General features: G+C 26.7%; 1 protein-coding gene across 1 annotated transcript in view; it reads left to right on the top strand.

Moving 5' to 3' along the window:
* LOC100198421 (alpha-soluble NSF attachment protein) overlaps positions 1-18,325 on the top strand; it is a 32,420-nt gene extending 14,095 nt beyond the window's left edge. The window contains exons 2-10 of the mRNA XM_065805163.1: positions 2,010-2,089; positions 2,448-2,567; positions 6,719-6,765; positions 6,915-6,992; positions 7,457-7,512; positions 12,605-12,689; positions 17,005-17,178; positions 17,704-17,754; positions 17,862-18,325. Coding sequence (XP_065661235.1) covers positions 2,010-2,089; positions 2,448-2,567; positions 6,719-6,765; positions 6,915-6,992; positions 7,457-7,512; positions 12,605-12,689; positions 17,005-17,178; positions 17,704-17,754; positions 17,862-17,963 — 793 coding nt within the window. The 3' untranslated portion in view covers positions 17,964-18,325. The remainder of the gene's footprint in view (positions 1-2,009; positions 2,090-2,447; positions 2,568-6,718; positions 6,766-6,914; positions 6,993-7,456; positions 7,513-12,604; positions 12,690-17,004; positions 17,179-17,703; positions 17,755-17,861) is intronic.
* The last annotated feature ends 687 nt before the right edge of the window (positions 18,326-19,012 follow it).

Below are 19,012 nucleotides of genomic sequence, written 5' to 3'. Positions count from 1 at the left end.
ATGAATAAGAATAGTTAAAATATTTATTTCTATGCGCAAAAAGCTGATTTAACAACCCTTCATTATTCTAATTTCAATATAGAAGAGTCTGTTAAAACTTATAAAAACAAAGTAAATCTAATACAAATACAAAACAAATACTTTTTATTATTTTTTACAAAATACAATACAAATACTTTTTATTAAATGGATCAGATTTGACTTTAAGTTTGAGAATCATCAGTAACTATTTTTCTGTAAATTTTTTTCTTCACTTTCTCTATATCTTGTTTCAGTTTGAGGATTATTTGTTATATATTTTATTATTTGGGAAACTTATTTACTCACGTTTTCAATATATTAATAAAAAGTTAAAACCACAAGGTTGCAAGCAACCACTATTAGAGTTGGAAGTTACTGCAATAGAAAAGACAAAGTGTATAGCGCAAGATAATGATTGACAGACGGCTTAAAAGATTGCATATTATATAAATCAGGAAAGCAAGATAAAAGGAAAGGAATTTTTGTAGATAGCACAAGAGACACTAGCTCTTTAGAGCAGTGCCTGTTATAATATTTGTAGAAAAGAGAAAGAGAAGCAACATTACGACAATGTGATAATGGTTGGAGATTGGCTGCAAGAGCTGGTCCAACTATGTTTACAATGCTTTTTTGCACCTTGTCTAAAAGAGAAAGGACATCATTGGAAGATCCGCCCCAGATATGGCAACAGTATTCCATACAAGGACAGATTTGAGATTTACAGAGGTAAAGAATAAAATCCAGAGTAAGAAAGTGGCGAGCATGATAAAGAGCATGATAACCTTAGCAGATACTAATTTTGCAATGGATTTGATATATGGTTTCCAGAAAGATTAGAAGTAATAGTTTATCATAGAAGATGAAGGGTAGATGACTTGTCGAGTACATCGCCATTCATAAATATAGAAAGATCTAAATTATTGCAGTAATGACTGACTGAAAAAAGTTGGATTTTATCTGAGTTAAAGTTCACTAGCCACTGTGAGCCCCATGCTGTGGCAGAAGTGAGATTCTTTTCAAGCTCAGATGCCCCCTCCAAGCGATCAGAGAGTGTTGGCTTCTTATCAAGACAAGAATGAATTGTAGAATCATCAGCAAACAATGCCACCTTACTTGGGAGAATATCTGGAAGATAGTTAATGTAAATTAAAAAGAGTAAAGGGCCATGGAAAGAACCTTGAGGAACCCCTGAAATTACAGGATATGAAAAAGAGTGCTATCCATCGAGGACAACTTTTATACTATGATAGTAGTTAAACGAGTCAGATTGCTCTCCAGAATTTTTTGAAAAAAACATTAAACAACTATAAGTTAAATAAATACAAAAATATATAAAAAAAAGTTGTCAATTTAACTTAATTTGAGATAAATTAAATAGTTTATGATGAGAATGCGCTATGTAGCTCTCTCATACTATTCCTGATATTTATCTTAATACCTACTGCTTAGAAACACTTTAAGGTAAGTTCAAAATGTTTTTGCTCTTATATCAATAGCCACTGTGATTGTGACAAAGTCAAGAAGGCAAAACATAAAATTAAGGCACAAAACGTTTTTTAATAAATTGATTTTGATTTAAAGTTTGTTTCTGATTTTGTTCAGAAAAATAATATTTAGTAATGTTTTCGTTTTACACAAATGCGTTCATATAAAACTTTCATTCAAGATATTGTTATATTGTTAAACATACTTGCCTGTTTTATTTACTTGTTACAAGTTTTTTTTTAATTTGGTTTAAATCAACATTTTATCAAATAATGGTTTAAACCATTAGGTTTAAACTTATCAACATAGACTCAAAGTCATTAACGAATTTAATATTAGTTGTAAAGTTTCATACAATACAACTCAATTATACAGAATGTTACTTAAACTAGATGTTAATTAAACATTTTACTAGAGATAGTAGAGCATAATATTGTTTTCATATTTTAATTATCTGTTTGCATGAAACAAAAATTTTAGTATGTTTGCATTATTTTGTCTAGAGCAACATCAAAGATCGAAGATGCTTCCTCTTTATATTCAAGAGCTGGCAACTCATTTAAGATAGCTAAAAATTGGAAAGGTATGTTAAAGATAACTTGGATAAAATATTTTTATACTTGTTTTTAATGTTTTATAAAAGGAGAGCAAGAAATGATCTAAATTTAAAAGATAAATTGCCAAAGTTTATTTTGAAGTTGTGAATGAGCGTAGCAGGCTAGTGCAAATGCCTGAGAGCATTTTAATGTTGAAACTTGCTTTAAAAAAAATATGAAATTAAATTTCTTATATGATATATTGAAATATAATTCTTGGCAAAAAAATTTTTTATTTTAAAAGTTTTAGTTTATAAAAACTGTTTTTGATTGCATGTATTTATTATATTTCCCCTCTATACTTTTATTTATAGTTATTTTAGATTTATATTGTTTATTCTTTAGCTGCAGGTGATGCATTTTGTGAAGCTGCAAAGCTTCAAGAAAACCAGCTTCAAAGTAAACACGAAGCTGCATCTCAGTATGTTGAAGCCGCAAATTGTTATAGAAAGTCTAACTTTGAAGGTAATCCTTTTATTTTGTAATTCTATGTAGGTAATTTATGTAATAAAGGTTGTTTTTTTTTTGCCAAATTTATTGTTTGCTTTAGTTATTGAATGCTTTGGTACAAAAAATTTGTAATGTTATGAGGGTATTCATGAGAAAAGTGGGAAAGGTTTGTAGGTCTCAATATTGCAGTCTCAGGTTTTCTTTTTCAAAATGATCACTTTTATCACATAGATTTTCTTGTGAAATTTCAGCACTGTTATCAAATTGGATTAAATTATTTAAAAAAAACTATAAATACACGCTTATATTGAACTCTGATGTTTGTACTGATTTAGGGAACTATGAGGGCTTTAGTACATAAACTGATATAGGAAGTACATGCATGGGAGTTACTGCTACATCAACTGAGGGTTAGGTTGGAGCAGCAATAAGATTTTTTCATTGTTCTTTGTTTTTTTCTTCTTTTTCCAAAAAACCTGAATTTAAAATAGCAAAAAAAATTAGCAAATGTATATCTATATATGCTATAGTGTATATATATATATATATATATATATATATATATATATATATATATATATATATATATATATATATATATATATATATATATATATATATATATATATATATATATATATAGACACACACACACACACACACACACACACACACACACACACACACACACACACACACACACACACACACACACACACACAATAGCAAACTTTCTGGCACAACTAAACACTGGAAAGGTTTATTTTATTTTAGTATCTATTGAAGCTGCACTCATCAGGTAAAGATGAAGCATCAAGATATCTTGAAGAAATGCTATTTTTAAAATTTTTCATTTGCTTATATCTGCACTCATCAGCAACAAATTTATTTTAGGTACAGTCTATGGATCCAAACTTCTTTTTTGCACCACTTTCAAGTAAACTTTTATTTTCATACCATAAACATGCAAATTTGCCAAAATAATAAAATTCTTGCGTTAAAGATCAAACACTAGTGAATATTTAATGTGCACTAACTTCAGTGGAGTTTAAAGTATGTTAATGTTTCTATTGTATTCAGAAACATTTTCTCTCAGAAAATATTATAAATTGTTTTACACTAGCATCATTAATCTTTTTTTGTGCCTAAATATTTGTCTAAAGGATCAAAAATTTAAAACACATCTCAGAAATCCCTGTCCTGAATCCATTGAGACTCTTACTATACTAGAATAATGATCTAAGCTTCTTTCATTCATTATGTAAGATCTGACATAGTTATAACTGATTGGCTATCAGTTAATGTTTCATTTCTGAACATAAATGTTTCTTTTTTGACATCATAAAATTCTGACAAAGAATCATGTAACCCTTTCATTTGAATCCTAATATTGGTAATAACCAAGCTTTTACCAAGGTTTTCATGTAAATGCAAAGAAACTTTGTTTTTTGTTTAACCTATTTTAACTGATAAGTTTAACACGTTAGTGTTTGAAAGTTCCAATATGACATCAAACGATAAGTTTTTCAGCAATATTTGTATCTGGTTTTTCAATACAGCATTTAGTGCATTTTCAGGAGTAAGCAGAAAATTCATATTGAACAAATTTGAAGCTGTTAATAAAAATTTTTTTTTGTCATGAGTGCTTCTGTTGTGCATTTTTGAAACCACAGAAGGAACACTTTGGTATAACTAAAGGTTGGAATATATCACCAAGGAATAAGGCAACTGCATAGCTTATTATTTAAGGTGTTATACAGTATATTTGATTTAGTCAAGTTATTAATTGAAATTATGAAAAAAATACCTTAGAAAAGTTAAACAAACTATCATTACAAATAAATTGTTTCTATCTTTTACAAGTATTCATGGTCTTCAAAGTTTTTATCTGTTGAATCTTTTGCAAAACTCAAAATTCTTTGTAAGACTATTATAAATTTGTTTTATCTAGTTTTGATGGCTGTTATCATTTGATTTACAAAGACTCCTTTAGTCTTATGCTTGGTCTGGACATTTGAAAACAAACAGATGAATTTATACTTCTGTATCAATTCATCTGTTTGTTGTAAAATCTTGTCTTCTTGATTAAAGATTTAAATGACTTATGATGATTGAATCCTCTGATTATTCTTTTTAAACACCTCTTAATTAAATCGCCCTTCTTCTTTGTTCTTTATCGTTCATCTTCTCAAGACTGCACTCTTTTCAATATTTTTTCAATTTCAATTTCCAATCAAATTGCTTTTTCCTTTTATCCCCCTTTCCATTTATCCATAATCCATAATTGTTCTTATTAGAGACTTAATTACTCATCATACTAAATGGCTCAAATACCACCGGTTTTAAAGTTCAAAATATTTGTCTTTATTGATCTCTTACTCAGACAGTTAACTTTGTGATTTGCTTTACTGACCCTAGTTTGTGCCAAGTTTTTCTTGTTTAGGTGCTTTTATGGTTCAGATTATGGTATAGTTTTACTAAAACTTTTATCTTGCACTTCTCCTACATTAGATTCATTCATTCGTCACACTTGTTACTAATAAACCATCTTTGTGATGGTTTTAGGACTTATGTCTTTTGCCTCAGACAGGTGTAGGTTTTTTTTGTTAATTTCAATCAAGCTCTAATCAACTACACAGTTTTCTCCTTGTGCAATTGCTAATTTTCTGCATAATCAATGTTTTCAACAGAATTTAAAAAACTTCTCTTTATCATTGCAAAAGTCAATGCAATCAATGTCTTAATAAACTTATTTTTTATATAAACTTCATTACTAATGAATAATAATAACTTAATAGAAATTGACATCGTCATTAAAATTACAATACTAATTATTACTAAGGAAACAAGTTAACTGAAGCGGGATTTTCACGTGTAAAAAAACCCATTATATATGTCTTAATAAACTAATAATAAATTAATAAACTTCTTTTTATTTAGTTAATATTATTTTATTGTTTATTAATATTTGCATTTTTTTTCGTTATTTTACTAGAGATTAAAAATAAATTATATTTATTGATTTAAAATTTTAATAAAATTATTTAAATTTATTAGCTTAACATTTTAATAAAGTTATTTAAATTTATTAATTTAAAATTTTAATAAAATTATTTAAAAAAATCAAAATAGCTAATAAGTTTGACAAAAAGTTTTGCGTAATAATGTTATATTTATGAAACTCAATGATGCTATAATTCTAAACCTTGTATTTTTTTCTCAAAAGAAAAAAATCTTTAACAATGTTATTAATAAATTTTAGGATTCCATCTCTAATACTGTTTATTTTTTGAATTTAATGACCACACAATTCCTGTCATTGTAAAGAAACAGGTTTTTTATAAGTCTAGGAATTGCCCTGACCAATGTAGCAATTTGCCGATCTGTCCTTCCCTTCATTTAAGTTTTTTCAACAAAATCAAAAGAACTACTTTTTATTTTCCCCTCTTTTCTTTTTAACCATTAAACAGAAAGTTTCTATCTTGGCTAAGACAGAAGCAGTGAGTCAAAGATTATTGTTCTTGACATATCAAAAATTAATAAAGTCTGGTATTCTGGTCTTCTCCGTAAGTGTAAGTATCTGGGAATGTTTTTAAAATCATTGAATCATTTCTTTTTAACCGCAGTGTTAAAGTTGCCCTTGATGTTTTTATTTCATTTTAATAATATTTCTAATAATCTTATTTCTAAAGTAGCTCTATTTGCAGACAATATATTTATGTTCATGTTTTGATGAAACTCATAATTTTTTGATTGCTTAGAACAGTCAGCCAATCATTTTTTTTCTTTGACAGCTTTGGGTTTTTTGCAAATGTTTTTTTACTTCTAATAATTATTGTAATATTGTTTTCTTTATTAATCAATGACAACACTCTACTTAGTCCTCTTGTGTTTTTTTAAATTATCCTTCACTACTGACCTTACATGGAAATCATGCATTGCAAAGTTAACATTGTTTGTCTTTTATTTTTATTGATTTATCAGAACAAATAGCTGAACAATAGCATAGTTACTTTTAAGTTGTTCTTATCCTAATCACTGCTGCTTTGAACTACAAGCTTTTTATTTTCCAAATTATGGTTTGAATTGGGCTTAAGAAACTTTTTTCTTTTTATACCAGTTAAATGTGTTTATGTAACCACTAATTTGTAATTCTAATACTTTAGAAGCTATTAACTGCTTACAACAAGCTATAGAAATTTACACTGAAATGGTAACAATTTAAAATATATTTGTATCATATTTATTAAAAAGTTAGATTTTAAACAAATACTTTTGCCACAACATTTTTTTATGATTTTTTTTTTATTTTTTTTTTTTTGCAAAACTTTCTTAACAGAAATTTTGACTCAAATTTTACAGGGTAGATTTTCTATAGCTGCAAAACACCATATTACAATTGCAGAAATTTATGAAACAAACTTAGCTGATATCAATGAGGTAATATGAAAGTTGTTATTTTACTTTTAACATGTTTTAAAGTTGTTACTTTAGTGAGTTTAACATATTAAGTATTTTTGCAAAAATTTCATTTTCAACTGTCAGCATTTTTTACATGTTGTTTTGTCAAAAAAGATTTTTAAAGAATGGTTTTTACTGTTTTTATGACATTATTTATAGCATAAAATTGTTTTTATTTCAACAACAACATTAATTGCATAAATAAATTTTTTAAATCCTATTTTTACAAAAGTTGCTTGACATTAATTTGATCTTAAGTATTAGTTTTTAAGGAAATATCCTCTTGAAGTTTTTCACTAGCAAAATACTGACAATAACAAATAAAACCTTATTATGAATACCTTTTGATTTTGTTTGCAAAAAAACTTTATTTTCCTTATTGATAATTGAATTTATGATAATGAACATTTTAACTTATACAAAGTTTTTAATTGAATTTTTAGGCAATTAATCACTATACCAAAGCTGCTGATTTTTATAAAGGTGAAGAATCAAACAGGTATTTTATCTATTGCAACATGTTTTTATTGTAAGATTTTTTGAAGTTTTTCAATTTTTTACCAATGCTTTTATCAACTGGTCGTTTCTGTTTGTTCATTTGTTTGTTTGTCTGAGAGCATCAAGTCTTGAAATCAATTTTTGAGTCACTTCCTGATTATAGATTTTCTTCAAATTTTGCATACATGCTCTTGCTTGATGACAATACAATATTCAATAATGAGTTATGTAATAAGTCAATTAATTTAGTTATTTTAAATAAGTTTATTTTTTATATGGAAAAAAGAATAATAATTTTTAAAATAAAAATATTATTTGTTTTCATACTTATACACGCGTTTAGCATATTTAGAAGGCGTTGACTTCGTAAAACGAATGTCTTTGGTTCTAAACCAGCATCTTTCTGAACTTTTTTGTTTTTTTATGCATGCATACAGCCGAATGTTAATAAAGCAGTGATACCAGAAAAAATTGATTGCAAAATTTGTGTTTTAATAACATATAAAACTATTGGGTTTTAGAAATTTGTTTTTAAATTTACTTTTTTTTTAACCCTTTTCTTAATTTTAGTTGACAGCTATGAGGCTCATTCCATATAAGATGAGCCATTTTTTTGAAAATCTTCCGGGTGATAATCTCAGATTATCTTGAAATTTACACCCCTAATAAGTTTTATGGAAAAAAAGATTTTTCTAAAATTTCAACTCATTGTCTTGAAGCATTCTAAATTTACGGCAATTTCAAGCAATTTATTATCTTTTTCAAAAAGTCTAGATTTCAAATCCATATAAATAAAAAACCAATTATCTTAAGTACTTAAAAATTATTCTGATAGCGGAAATCTACCTCATCTTTCGAAAAAATAAAAATTTATTTTACAAGAATAATTATTTTTGGCCATCTTGGACTTCAAAGTTATAAAAATAAACTCTTTAAAGAAAAAATTTCAATATTAATAAAGCAAATGAAAGCAGAATACACAAGCAAATGTGAAAATTATGTTATTTTATGAGAATAAAGGTGGTAGTCAATAGTCATGATAAGTTTTGTAACATTGGATTCAAAATTATAGAAGTTAGACCCCCGAAAAAAGCCTCCAGCCTTAAAATGGTAAAATTAGGTCCATTTTAGAACTGAAAATTACCCAGTTGTCAAGTAAATTTAACACTTGAAACTTTTAGGAATTCAACTTCAATATAAGAAGAGATACAAGAATTCCCAAAAATAATTTTGGGAATTCTTGCAGCTGCTGAGATATCTGAACTTAAACTTTCTATCATAATAGGGTTCTGGAATTCAAAATCGGCCTTTTTGAATTTCTTATATAGTCAATATCTTTGAATTCAATTAATATTTTAATGTAAAAATTTGTTTATTTATTTTTAAACAGGGAATTTAAAAATAAATTTTATCCATTTTTTTTTGTTTTCAATGGATATTCTTAAGTGATTCTCAAAAAAACACTTTAATATATACACTATAAGGCATATTTTATTTATTATTTGATTGATTTCATAACAAAAACTGAAATCATAAATATATAGACAATTTGTTTTTGTTTTTAAAATAGTAGTTGGTTATATATTTGCTATTTCTTGTTTGTAGCTTTCTATTTATTTATTGTTTTTTTGTTTCAATCAGGTTATTATCAGTTTTGTTATATATATATATATATACATATATATATATATATATATATATATATATATATATATATATATACATATATATATATATATATATATATATATATATATATATATATATTATGTTTATAGTATATATATATATATATATATATATATATATATATATATATATATATATATATATATATATATATATATATATATATATATGTTTTTAATGTTGCTTAAATATTTATTTTATATATTATTTACTTTATATATAATAAAAAGTATAAAATTTTTGAAAAAGTTAAAAAGTTTTGACTTATAAACTGCTTAGGTATTTTTTAGCTTATAAACTGCTTAGGTAGTGGTGTAGTGGTAAGAGCGCTCGCTTTGTATGCGAGAGGTTCGGAGTTCGACTCCCACCACGTCCCTGGAAGTACCGCGCTCAACTTAGTTTCTCCGCGCAGCGGCCTTGCTCGTCAAGGTTTGTGTTTCGGAGTTTAAGAGTTGAGAGAGGGTTGCACCACGAATAACAACTATAAAAAAAAATAATAATAATAAAAACACAAAAAAAAATGAATAGCCTCCTCGACTGTAGTGGCCCCCCTCGGGCCTTGGGGAGGTGAATAATCTAAAAAAAAAAAAAAAAAGGTATTTTTTAGATAAAATGATTAGAAGATGCCTAAAAAATAAGTTTTTTTCAAAAAAAATGGCCTAATGAAAAACATTTTAAAAATTGGTTAAGAAAAAAAGAGCAGAAACTGTTGTGATTTGTTATCTAAAGATATTAATATTACTAATATGAGAGAAGCTTCTTTAACATCACACATAAAATGTAAAAAGCACACAGAAATGTCTCCTAACAACAGTATTGAATCATTGATACTATCTGCTCTTAAATCTAACAAAAACTCTTAAAAAAACAATTGATAAAATGCTGATAAACATTTTTTCTTTGGTTTTTTGATGTCTTGCTTGAAACATTTATTTTATTTTCAAGTTATTCTGGAAAATTATTTAGTAAAATATTTCCAGATAGTAGCATTGCTAAGTTGTTTCAATGTGGACCCATCAAGGCCAGTTATATTGCAACATTTGGAGTCAAATGGACTTTTTGGTTCGATTTTGGGATGACAAAGTTGATATGGTTAAAGCCAGTTATCTTAATTCAGAGTTCATGGGACACACAGTTACATTTAATGTTATCAGGTTGGCCTGCCAACTTGAAATCAGGAAAAAATCAGGGAAGAGTCAATGACTTTTACTTTTTTTTCTAAAAGTCAGGGGGAAAAAATCTTTTTTTCAAAATTTTTTAGTTTTAATTTTTTTAAATGTATAAAAAAAAACAACCTAGAAAACACACACACAAAAGCGTCAGTTAAATGAAAAATTTCTATTTATGTTGCCATACATTATTAAAATGGAAAAATATGATTGTTGTTGTATTATTACCTTTGTTATCTTTGAAATGTATAAATCTATCTAAATGTATGTTTTTGTTTAACTATGTTAATACAATGTTAATTTTTTCCAGGTAAATATTAAAGAAATTATAAAAATGCCTAAAATAACTTATTTGATAATGATTGGATTAATCTTGAATGTCATCCATTATGGGATTGGCTTTAAAGAGCTGATGATAAAACGCATGGTATGTGCAGTGTATTCGGAAAGACATTTTCCCTAAGTAATATAAAACAGTCAAAAGTCATGAAAAAAGTGTGAAAATAAAATAAAAATTTGAAAATGTATCAAATATTAATGATAATGTGAAGTTTTATGTCACACAGTTTAAACTACCTAATAATTATACTGTAAACATTGTTACTGATTATCTTCTGATGTCTGCTAAAATTACTTTTTTTCGATATTTGGCTTTGGTTGCTGGTCTTAAGAAATTTTTAGTGGAATTCTCCATTAGCACCATTCTTATACCAAGAACTTGAAAAGCTAATAAGATCTCTCATTGTATTCAGTTTCACATTCGGGTTGTTAATAAAAGGAGGAAAAGAAGTTTTTTTTTAATATAAACTTACTAGAACTTAGCTTTAAACCCCATTACAATAGCCTTAAAATCTTTCATAAATCTAAACGAATTAATGCATAAATCTAAATGGATTAATGCTGACTAATAAGGTCAATAATCAGTATAAATGCATCAACAGATTAGAATTTACAAGTTTTAAAGTTTATAAAGATAGGTTGAATCTTTTTTTTAACTGCTTTTGTAAGCTAGAATTTCAAAGACTTATTTGAAGTGTCTGAAATTATCTTTACTTTGTCACATGGTAATGCTCAGGTTGATAGTGGGTTAGTGGATAGTTTTTAGCTGGTCTTATGACAAACCTCCTTGAGAAGTCCCATTGGAAGTTTGTCATTGTACGCACTGCAGTATCTGTTAACCCAATTTTTATTTCGAATCCAAATAAAAATATACTTGTATTAACAGTTTTTCAATACTATTGCAATAATTGATAAATTAGAAATGAAAACTAAACATAAGGAGTTGAGGAAATGCATGAAATAGAAATGAAAATGGCACAACTGTTAAATTCACTGTTAACTTTTAAAACCATAATTTTTTTTTGCATGAATTAGTTGTTATGAGTTTAAATATTAGTTAATTTAGTTAAATTTTTTTTTTTTTTTTTTTTTTGTTTTTTTTTTTTTTTGTATTATTATATACTTTAACTGATTTTAAATATAGTTAATTAGATATTAAATATAGTAAATTAGTTAGTTATAGAACATTTTAAGTTTTCTAGACAATGGAGGTTTTTTAAGTGACAAGTTTTTTGACCAACAATTTTTTTAATTCATATTTATCTAATTATGTTGCTGATGTTTTGCAAAGATCTTATGTTTTGCAGAGATGCCAAGATCTCTGCAAAACATAAGTTTTTTTGATAATTTTACTTTATTTTTACATACTTTTAAACATCTGTTTAAATAAAATATTGCCTTACATTGCTTTTTACATATTATTTTAGTTATTTTAAGGTATAAAAAAAGTATTGATATTTCGAAATTCATTTACCAATACTAAATTAAGATGCAAATTTAAAGTAACACACCAGTAATAAAGTGTGTCAAACAAACATAAACATTAGAGGAGACTATTGCTTGCTACATGCAGCACGATTTATCGTATTCAACCACTTTCTTCGAAGTAATTCATATTTAGGAAGACTAAAGTTCTTCATTTTTTTTAAGGTTGTTCGAGCAACCTGCTTTAAAACTTCTTAGTATCTTTTTACAAAATTATCTAATCAAACCGCTACAGATTTTTTAGTTTGTTTTCCCCCAATTCAAGATGGTTAATTTTAAAACAATACTTTTTAATACGGTGTGATTTTACGCCGACTTGAAGAATTGATGTTATTGTTTACTATATTTAATACATAGCTATATTTATAAAATATTAACTTAACTAATTTTTGTTTTTATTTCTTTCTTTAGTGCTGCAAACAAATGCTTGTTAAAAATGGCTTTCTACCATGCGCAACAGGAAAATTATAAAAAAGCTATAAGTATATATGAAGATGTATGACTTTTTTCAACATTTTTTTACAAATGTATTTTTATGTATTAAACTTTAATGCATCACTGTGCTAAGCAAGGTCTCTTTGTTAAAAAAATAGATTGAGTGTGGTACTACTAGGGATATGGTGGTGTTCAAACTCTGTATTTCTTTATAATAGAGAACTATTATAAAATCTCTATTTCTGCATCACCTAATGATGTAATGATGATGTATTATCAGTAAAGTTTTTATGCAATATACACCAAAGTTGAAGATTCCTTCTGACTTAAATTTTTAAATTCTAGTTAAATAAAAAGTTTTATCAATAGTAAAGGTGTTCTGGGTACCCTGTGATATTTTTGGTTATTCTAGGTACCTGGTAGTTTTTGGAGTTGCTAGCTAATTTTTGGTCGTGCCTGGCTACCCCTGAAGTAGCTAAGTAACTTTTTCAAATTCTCGAGAATCCTGGAAGAAGATGGGTACCCTGTAATTTGTGTAAGTTTGCCAGGTAATTTGAAATTACCCGGTACGCTGCAGGGTTTTCCAGGTAACCGAAACCTCTTTTGTGTTTCTGGGTTGCCAGGCATCTTTAAAAGTTAAAAAGAATCTCCAAAATTACCAGGCATCTCCAATAATTGCAAGGTAAACCAGCACATCTAAAAAAGTCTCGGGTACCCAGCACATCTCTAATCAATAGTCACAATATCTTGTACTATTTTTTTTCCCAATAATTGTTTTCAAATAGTAATTAAAAAAAAACATTTTTTTTAATAAACAAATGAAAATAAAAACAATAAATGTAAAAAAAATAGTAAAAGCTTTGCAAAAAATATTTTTAAAATTTCAACTTTTAAATGTGTTTTTCCTTATCAGTTATTAACTGTTAATGTTTGTTATTAAGTTAGCAAGTTCATGAAAATTTACATTTTAAATTGAACTATACAATCCTATAAAAAGAGATAGAAAATTTTTTTTACTACCTCAAAAGTGGTCTAAAGTGTAAAGCACAAAAGTGGTCTAAAGTGTAAATTTTTGTGATTGATAATGTATTTATATCATGGAAAGTTTATGCCATGTAGGCATAAACTTTCCATGAATTACCTTTCCACACTGTTCTGCTTACTTTAACAAGCTGCATTCTGCTAATTTATCTCTCTTTTGTCTACATCTTTGATGATAAGATGTATCTTGTGGCACAACTACTAAATTTTCTTGCATAGTATTCATATCAATGTTAAAATATTTATTTACACTTTTGTCAAATTTTTTCATGAAAGATTGTTAGACCCATTTTTTATAGATACTTAGTTCTTAGGATCCCTTAGGTTGAAGGTCTAAGGTTTCCTTAGGTTACCAATAGTTCTAAGGTTTCTAATATCAAATGTACATACGCCACAACCCTACAGTTTAATTATTCATCACACATTTTTAAAAAACACGCGATGACTAACTAAATAATATGTTAGCGCATTTTAAGTTAATAATAAATTTTTAAAGCACTTATCTTAGGTTTTCATATTTTTCATCATTAAGAATCAATAAGACTTTTGAAATATTCTTAAATTTACTTTCAGGTTCTCTTTTTCCTCAAAAACATTTTCAACAATTTATAAGTAGCTTACTCCACAATCTAAAGAAAATCTTACAAAATCTACACATGAATTTATACCTTTTTTTTTAATATGTACGATCAAATAAGAGAGGTTTTTAACACTAAATTTCTGATGACTTTAATTCTGTTTGGAAACAAGTTCAACTTGCCTTACTTTAGAAAACTCAACTAGTTTTTCTTTTTGGTTATTTAGTTTTTGAAATATGTTTCTTTCAACTGAGTCTTTTCAAGTCAATCCTGTTCTAATTGCAGAACAAAGTTTTTTGTAGCAGAAAGTTCAAGAGAAAATTTTTTGATTACTTTTGTTACACTCTAAATTGAGACAACTTTAATAAAGCGTGTACATGAAATAAGTGTGAAACTAGAAAAACAACTAAAAAAGGTACTCATTGACTTTTATTGGGAACTAAGTTTTAATTTTAATACATTAATATAAGAAGATAAAATATTTCAAAGAAATCAATTTATTCCTGTGGGTATCTAATAAAGTTTCGAACTTTTGTTTTGGTGGTACCCATAGGCGCACAGAATATCAAAATCAAATACACAAAATCAAAACTATTTGATGTTTTTTAAATTGACATTTTCAAATCTTTAATGATTCTGCATAGTTTTTTTGATTTTTTTTATAAATTTTTTTATCTAATAATTACTCAGTACTTTGCAATAATTTTTAATATTGGGCAGTTTAGAGGATTTGCTTTTTTAGGTAACTTTCAGGTCATTCACACATGTCTACTATCAAAACAAAATAAATGATTTATACAAAAAACATTGTAAAACTCTTAATATTAAATTGGCATTCTCATCCTTTAAAATTAACACATATTTTTCCACAAAGATAAAACTCCTCAACATCTCTGCTCAAATGGCATATATAAATTTGTGTGTAAAAGCTGTAATGCTTGTTATGTGGGTCAAACCACTCAACATTTGAGTAAAAGAATTGTGGAACATTTAAAATTACTAAAAACTTCTCATATAAATCAACATATTTATTCAAAAACGAGTTGCTTTAATGAATCCAATAAAGACTCTTTTTCAGTATTAGACTACGCCCAACCTTCACATCACTTAAAAATCAAAGAAGCATTACACATTATGTGGGAAAAACCTTAATAAACAGGTTTTAATTACATGCTATCACTCCAGCTCTAATCGGCGTTTTCTATTACTCTATGACGTATGTATTACAATAATTATTTACATTTTCTATTATTCTATGACGCAGTTTTCAGACCTTTCATGTTTTCTTTTGTTTGACTAACAAATAAAATAAAATTAATGTTTGTTTTCACTATATATTAAACAGTTTTTGTATTTAACAGTTTTATACTTGAATTTATATATATATATATATATATATATATATATATATATATATATATATATATATATATATATATATATATATATATATGGAGTTTTTTTTTAGTTTTGAGATGTTTTTTTATTGATAACAAGTAAAAATTATAAATGGGGGAGGGGGAGGTCTTAATAAGCTTAGAGTGTGTGGTAAAAAATTCCAAAATTAACGCCTCCTCCCCCTCATTAAGCACATAAGAGTACTCAATATACTATAAATTTAACTCTATACATAACATTATTTATAATTTTTTTTATAAATACTTTTATTGCTTATTATAACTTAACAAATAATTGTGCAAAGTGGTGATAATTTAAAATTCAAATTCAAAATAATCAAAATGTACCAGTTGTACAACTAGAATGTTCCAGATTAGTAAAACTATGATATCATTTTACTAAACCATTAAAATATTGTAAATACAAATTCTTTTTATGCAGAAATAATAAACCATTCATATACAAGGAGTTTTTTTACATGAGATTGAAATAATATCTGTTTAAACATAGAGTATATAAAATACCTAAGCAATTTAAAGTCCCATGATCCTCTAAAAGTATTCTCACTCTTAAGTTTTGTTTACAAGTACTTCATATGACATTAGGAAAAGTCATACTATTTCCATGATGACCATCATTTATGTAGAGTTAAGCAATATCTTTTATTTGGGTGGTGACATCTGATAGACTTAGATCAGCCCTTTTTTTTTACACTACACAATCCGAATTACATACAACTGTTTCCAGACAGAACTGTCTGGAAACAGTTAGTATCATTATTATGGTATCATTATTTACTTTTATGAGTTAAGTCCAGACAATTTTACAACTTCAAATTCGTTAATCTGTTTAATGTTTTCGTTTAAAATAGTGCAATTTATTGTTTAGTATACTAAATTCGTGGAAGAACTTTTTTACGTCGGTTTATAAATTTTAGTTTGACTCATAGTGCGGGAGTTTAAAGAGTTCTAAATAAACTTAAAAACTTTAATTTTCTTGATAATTTTAATGAGCTTAATTTAAAAATTTTCAAAATCACGCTATAATTAAATCATTGCATTATCGGTATAAAAAATCCCAGGTAACACTACATCGAACCTAGTAGTTTTTTTAGTACAAAATTTAGTGATTATAAAAAATACACGAGCGAAAACTTATCACCAGTGACTTGAAACAAGTATACCAACGACAATTTATTATTACCAACGACTTTAAAAAGTACACCACAAGAACTTAGTGATTGCAATTTTATATTTTAATAATTATGAGTTTTATTTTTAAATTCAAGAAATTAAGAAATTAATTATTTTTAATCTTAAGAAAATAAATTGCAACTTTTAATAATCATAAGTATGTTAGGTCGCTGCAGTTTGCATTGAAAGTCCACTTCTTAAATACAGTGCTCGTGAGCATTACTTTAGAGCGTCGTTATGTTGGCTTTGCTTGGATATCGCTGCTGTGGAGGTTGCCATTAACAAGTATCTGGAAATGTTTCCGGCATTAGAAGATTCTAGAGAACTTAAGTTTTTAAATGTATGAAAAAATAATTAACTTTTTTTTTCTTTGCAGATTTTTATTCTTTTTTTAATCATGCTATTATCAAAACCACTATTCTCCTTTCTTTTCTTTTTTTAATCAAGCTATTATCAAAACCTCTATTCTCCTTTCTTTTCTTTTTTTTAATTAAGCTATTATCAAAACCTCTATTCTCCTTTCTTTTTTTTTTTTTTTAATCAAGCTATTATCAAAACCTCTATTCTCCTTTCTTTTCTTTTTTTTAATCAAGCTATTATCAAAACCTCTATTCTCCTTTCTTTTTTTTTTTAATCAAGCTATTATCAAAACCTCTATTCTCCTTTCTTTTTTTTTTTAATCAAGCTATTATCAAAACCTCTATTCTCCTTTCTTTTTTTTTTTAATCAAGCTATTATCAAAACCTCTATTCTCCTTTCTTTTTTTTTTTTAATCAAGCTATTATCAAAACCTCTATTCTCCTTTCTTTCTTTTATTTCTTTTTTTTTCTTTTTTTTATAACTCACGTTTTAACTCATCTTTTAGAAATTAGTTGAAGCCGTTAAAGAAGAAAATATTGATCATTTTACGGAAGCAGTACGGTTTCATTAACCATGAATACCATACTTAGTGTTTTTGTTTTTTTGTTTGTTTTAATATTTGATAATTAATTTCAAATTTTAATTGCTGTGTATTCTATTTAGGTTCGTGAATATGACTCGATTTCGCGCCTTGACCAGTGGTATACAACATTGCTGCTTAGGATAAAGAAGAGCTTCACGGGAGATGACGTTGATATAAATTAGTTTTTTTTTTCTTTGAACGTTAAAGCAATTTTTTGGATAGACAAAGGTTCTTATTATAACATCTTTGTTTATGCGTTTGCTTTAATTAATTATGAAGCTATTTGAAGCCAAGACACGAAGGCGGTATTTGATTTTTTAAACAGAACTTAAAAAATCAAATACCGTTCGTCTAATCTTGATGACTAATTTTTACGTTAGATAATTAAATTTTAAAAGAAAAAAGTTTTAAGGGCAAAATCTTTTTAGAGTTTATATTATTTTTAGTTTCTTTAAACCTTTGAAAATCTATTTTTATCGGTGCTTCGTATATATTTTTTTATTATAATTTGTATGTTAAAAAATGAAGATTTTGCTTCGATAAATGCATTGTCATTAAGATTAAGATTGATGACTAAGGAATTAAATTTATCTACAAAAGTACAGTTTTGAATTATTTTTTTCAAGATTATAGTAAAAAAAAATTATAAATTCAATTTGTAAAGCATAAAATTTTTAATTTCTTTAAATTTTAGAGGATTTGCAAAGTAGAAAAAAAGCAATCAAAAAAATTAACTTTGTCTTTATTTACAGTATCGGACAAAACGAGTGCAACCAAATAATGCTAATTTAGTTTCTTTATATAAAAGTGCTGCATTTTTTCAATTTAGAGAAATAACTATGTAACTGTTTAGAGACAATGTTCTTCAAGTTTTATTCATCACAAAGTTCATTATTTGTACACGAAAATTAATAAATTAATCAAAAGTATTAAAAAAAAGTTGATTTCCTTCAGGACAAAACAAGTGCAACTCGACAAAATGTTGACCAAGCTGTATTTCGCTATCAATATTTCGTGGCGAATCCTTTGTTGTCGATCACAGCCTTGCACCTTCGAGGCATTCGATCAGGTGATCAATGAAACTTTGTGAAATCGCTGCCCAGGCCTTTTGGATTTGTTTAAACAGTTGATCCTTATTACGAACACCTTCACGATTAATTCTGCGGTTGACGATCTCCCACAGGTTCTCGATAGTGTTGAGATCCGGAGATTGAGGCGGTCAATCCATCAC

Source organism: Hydra vulgaris, chromosome 09, assembly GCF_038396675.1.
Source record: "Hydra vulgaris chromosome 09, alternate assembly HydraT2T_AEP".
NCBI classification, from domain to species: domain Eukaryota; kingdom Metazoa; phylum Cnidaria; class Hydrozoa; order Anthoathecata; family Hydridae; genus Hydra; species Hydra vulgaris.
Note: the sequence above shows the minus strand (reverse complement) of the source record. Positions and strands in the feature narration are given on the sequence as shown.